Raw genomic sequence first — 3,439 nt, 5'->3', positions numbered from 1 at the left:
CTAAGCGAGGAGAGGAGAGGAGAGGAGAGGGGGAGGGGAGGGGAGGGGAGAGGAGAGAAGAGGAGAGGAAAGAAGAGGAGAGGAGAGGGGAGAGAGGAGAGGAGAGGAGAGGAGAGGGGAGGCTAGGAGAGGAGAGCAGAGGAGAGGAGAGCGCTTATAGACATGCCAACACTGTGCCATTCAGGACTCTCACTGGAGGCATCCGACGCTTTCTCTTATTACTCTCTCAGAGAATAGCTGCCCTGACAGAGAGGACAGCGGGGTATCCATATTGTATGAGTCGCTGCCCCCCTCTCCCTCTCTCTCTCTCTCCCTCCCTCTCCTTCTCTCTCTCTCTCCCTCCCTCTCCCTCTCTCACTTCCTCCCTCTCCTCCCCTCTAACACCCACACACAGTGTGGGGTAGTTTTGATAGGCACCATATAAGGGAATGACTGTACCCCATACTTCCTGTTTTGAGACGTTTGTTTACACCAGGAAGTTCACCTTGTATTACCATTCTCTCTCTTTTCAGACGCACACACACACACACACACACACACACACTTTCTCTCCCTCCCTACCCCCCTCCCTCTCTGTTTGAGGCAGTGCAGGTCCTGTCAGAGGGACAAGGGATATGTTTGGTCCGCAATGTTCTCACTCCCATGATGCATTTGATTTATCAGAACACTTCCGGTTCGCCTCCCTCGTAAATCTCCTGAAGACAGGAGGGGACGGCAGGCTCGGACGGAGGGAGGGAGGGCCTGGATGCCTCTGTGTGTGTGAGTGTGTGTGTGTGTGTGTGTGTGTGTGTGTGTGTGTGTGTGTGTGTGTGTGTGTGTGAGAGATGAAAGAGGGTAAGAGAAAGAGGGAGAAAGAGAGAGAGAGAGAGAGAGGTGTCCTATCATTAACTTCTTGTCTGTATCTGAGAGAAAGTCTCCTATCCTACTTCCTGTCTACTATTGTAGCAAAAGAGTGAACATTAAGGTGACAAAGCATAAAAAGGTGAGAGAAACAGAAACAGAGAGGCAGACAGGTAGAGAGGGGAGAAAGAAGGCAGAGAGAGGGAGAGAGAGAGATGGAGAGAGGGAGAGAGGGGGGGAGAGAGAGAGAGAGAGGGAGGGAGGGAGGGAGGGAGGGGGAGAGAGAGAGAGGGAGAAAGAGAGAGAGGGAGGGAGAGAGAGAGAGAGTCAGGACTGTGTGTAGAGGTGTAGTGGTGTGTTGTCTACCTCAGTATGAATGGTGTGCAGCACACAGTGACCGACTCACGACCCGGGTCTGTTTGCGTTCCGTATCCATCCTCCACGCCTGGGCCGAGTGTTTAGACTGGGCTGGCCTGGGCTGAATAGTGCCAGGTCTGCTCCGGCCTGCTTACACAGACACACACACACACACACACACACACACACACAGACACACACACACACACACACACACACTGAGGCCAATAATATGGCGTTTATTCAACGCCGACTGTAAGACCAAACCTCTCACCTCATCTGAGGGCCACAGGAGACACAGTTGTGAATCATAATAATAATATTTAATAACTTTCTGACTCGAGAGAGGGACTTGCGGAGCGGTGTGGAAGCCGAGGCTGGCTGGACCAATGGTTTGGGAGAAATTGTCCGGGTGGCCTGTATGCCTCTGTGTGTGTGTGTGTGTGTGTGTGTGTGTGTGTGTGTGTGTGTGTGTGTGTGTGTGTGTGTGTGTGTGTGTGTGTGTGTGTGTGTGTGTGTGTGTGTGATGGTGTGTGTGTGTGTGTGTGTGATGGTGTGTGTGTGTGTGTGTGTGTGTGTGTGTGTGTGTGTGTGTGATGAGGTCTGTGTGCTTCCTGGATAAAGTGGACATGAATGACAGGAAAGGAAATGTGGCCTTATATAATGCAGTCATCCGCTGCCCTGAGAGAAAGAGAGAGAGAGAGAGAGAGAGGAAGGGGTGGTAGTGATTGTGTTAAAGACAGACATGAAGAGATAGAGTAGATGGAGGAGAGAGAGATGTACAGTCATGCACAGTCATGCTGTTTCAAGGGTTTATGTGAGAGAGTGTGTGTGTGTCTGAGTGTGTATGTGTGTGTGTGTGTGTGTGTGTGTGTGTGTCGTGTGTGTGTGGCTGAGTGTGTGTGTGTGTGTGTTGGTGTGTGTGTGACCTTTGTTGAGTAGGTTAGGTTATGACCTAGAGTGGACAGTAGGATGGTAGAGGACTTTTCTTTTTTTTTCTCCTCTCACACACTCTAAATATCTCTCTCCTCTCTTCATTACTATACTATTCTCTCTCTCTCTCTCCCTTTCTCTCTCTCTCCCTCTCTCTCTCCCTCTCTCTCTCTCTCTCTCTCTCTCTCTCTCAGTGTGCGTGTATGTATGTGTGTGTGTGATGGTAAGTGCGTGTGCATGTGCTTGAGTGTGTGTGTGTGTGTGTGTGTGTGTCCGTCCCTGCAAGACACATTAGTGTCTCTGTTTGTGCATCAGTGTAAAACTGATTGGCAGTCAGTCAAATGGGCCTCCAGTGGCCTGTCTGTTAATACAGAGAGGAAAGGCACGGAGGGATGGAGGGATGGAGGGAGAGGGTGAAGGAGGGAGGGAAGGAGGAAGGATGGAAATAAAGGGAGAGAAGGAAGGAGGGAGGGAGAGAGAGAGACAATTGGTGGAATGGCAAGAGAGACAGAGAGGGAGAGAAATGGAGGGAAACCAATAATGTCCTAATTCATTGACATGTGACCTGTGGTAATCAGTGTGGACAGCTTTTAATGGCTCCCTCGGCTCTGAGCAGTGATTGGTCCCTCGGCTCTGAGCTCTGAGCCTCTGGCTGTGGGTGAGCCCACTCCACGTGAGGAGGGGAGTCTGGAAACCCCCCCACGTCTGAGTCATAATGGGCTGCCCTGTCTCAACAGTGGCGGTTGTTCCTCTGACAGACTTGTGTCCTGTCCCATACAGATCACATGACATTAACACTAGAACAGCCATGGTGGGAATGAAATTCATACCTTTGCAGATCAGATTTCAGGACCCTCCTTCCATGACTTCTCCTAGATATGTGCGTTCTACCACCCAGTATCCTTACATTTTCAAAATCACATCAGGATAAGCTAGTATGAAGCTATTTTGCTATTTTTCTGTGTAGGAGACAGGCTCATTTACAAGAGGTGCCCTCTAGTGATCTTTGTGTGTAAGTAGCAGATTTCCATTCTGAAGAGGAGGTCTATTAGGCTCTAATAGTAGGTGAAATAGGCACGGCTGTCCTAGTTTAAAGGTCCAGTATGTCATTTTGCGTGTTGCTGCCCCCGCTGGCCACTCTGAACATTGAAAATGTGCATATTATGCGACAGTGTGTTTTCTAATAGCTCCTGTCCTTGTAAACAAACCAAACGTTAAAGGCCAGTGTCCTCCCCGACACCAGACTTTAGAGCACGCTTTGTTTGGACCAATCCAGCGCTCCTCACTGAACGTGCTTCGTCATGTGATC

The 3,439-nt window shown here is 50.1% G+C and overlaps 1 protein-coding gene across 1 annotated transcript in view; it reads left to right on the top strand.

The window, feature by feature from the left end:
- The window catches only part of lrch1 (leucine-rich repeats and calponin homology (CH) domain containing 1), a gene marked incomplete at both ends in the record, with an annotated part of 41,486 nt that overhangs the window by 29,291 nt on the left and 8,756 nt on the right, over nucleotides 1-3,439 (top strand). Inside the window, one exon of the mRNA XM_080536756.1 lies at nucleotides 1,212-1,219. Within this exon, the coding sequence (XP_080392882.1) occupies nucleotides 1,212-1,219 (8 nt within the window). The remainder of the gene's footprint in view (nucleotides 1-1,211; nucleotides 1,220-3,439) is intronic.

Source organism: Nansenia antarctica (genome assembly GCF_963989245.1).
Source record: "Nansenia antarctica genome assembly, chromosome: 7".
NCBI classification, from domain to species: Eukaryota; Metazoa; Chordata; class Actinopteri; order Argentiniformes; family Microstomatidae; genus Nansenia; species Nansenia antarctica.
The sequence above is the reverse complement of the archived record's forward strand: the minus strand, read 5'-3'. Positions and strand labels throughout refer to the sequence as shown.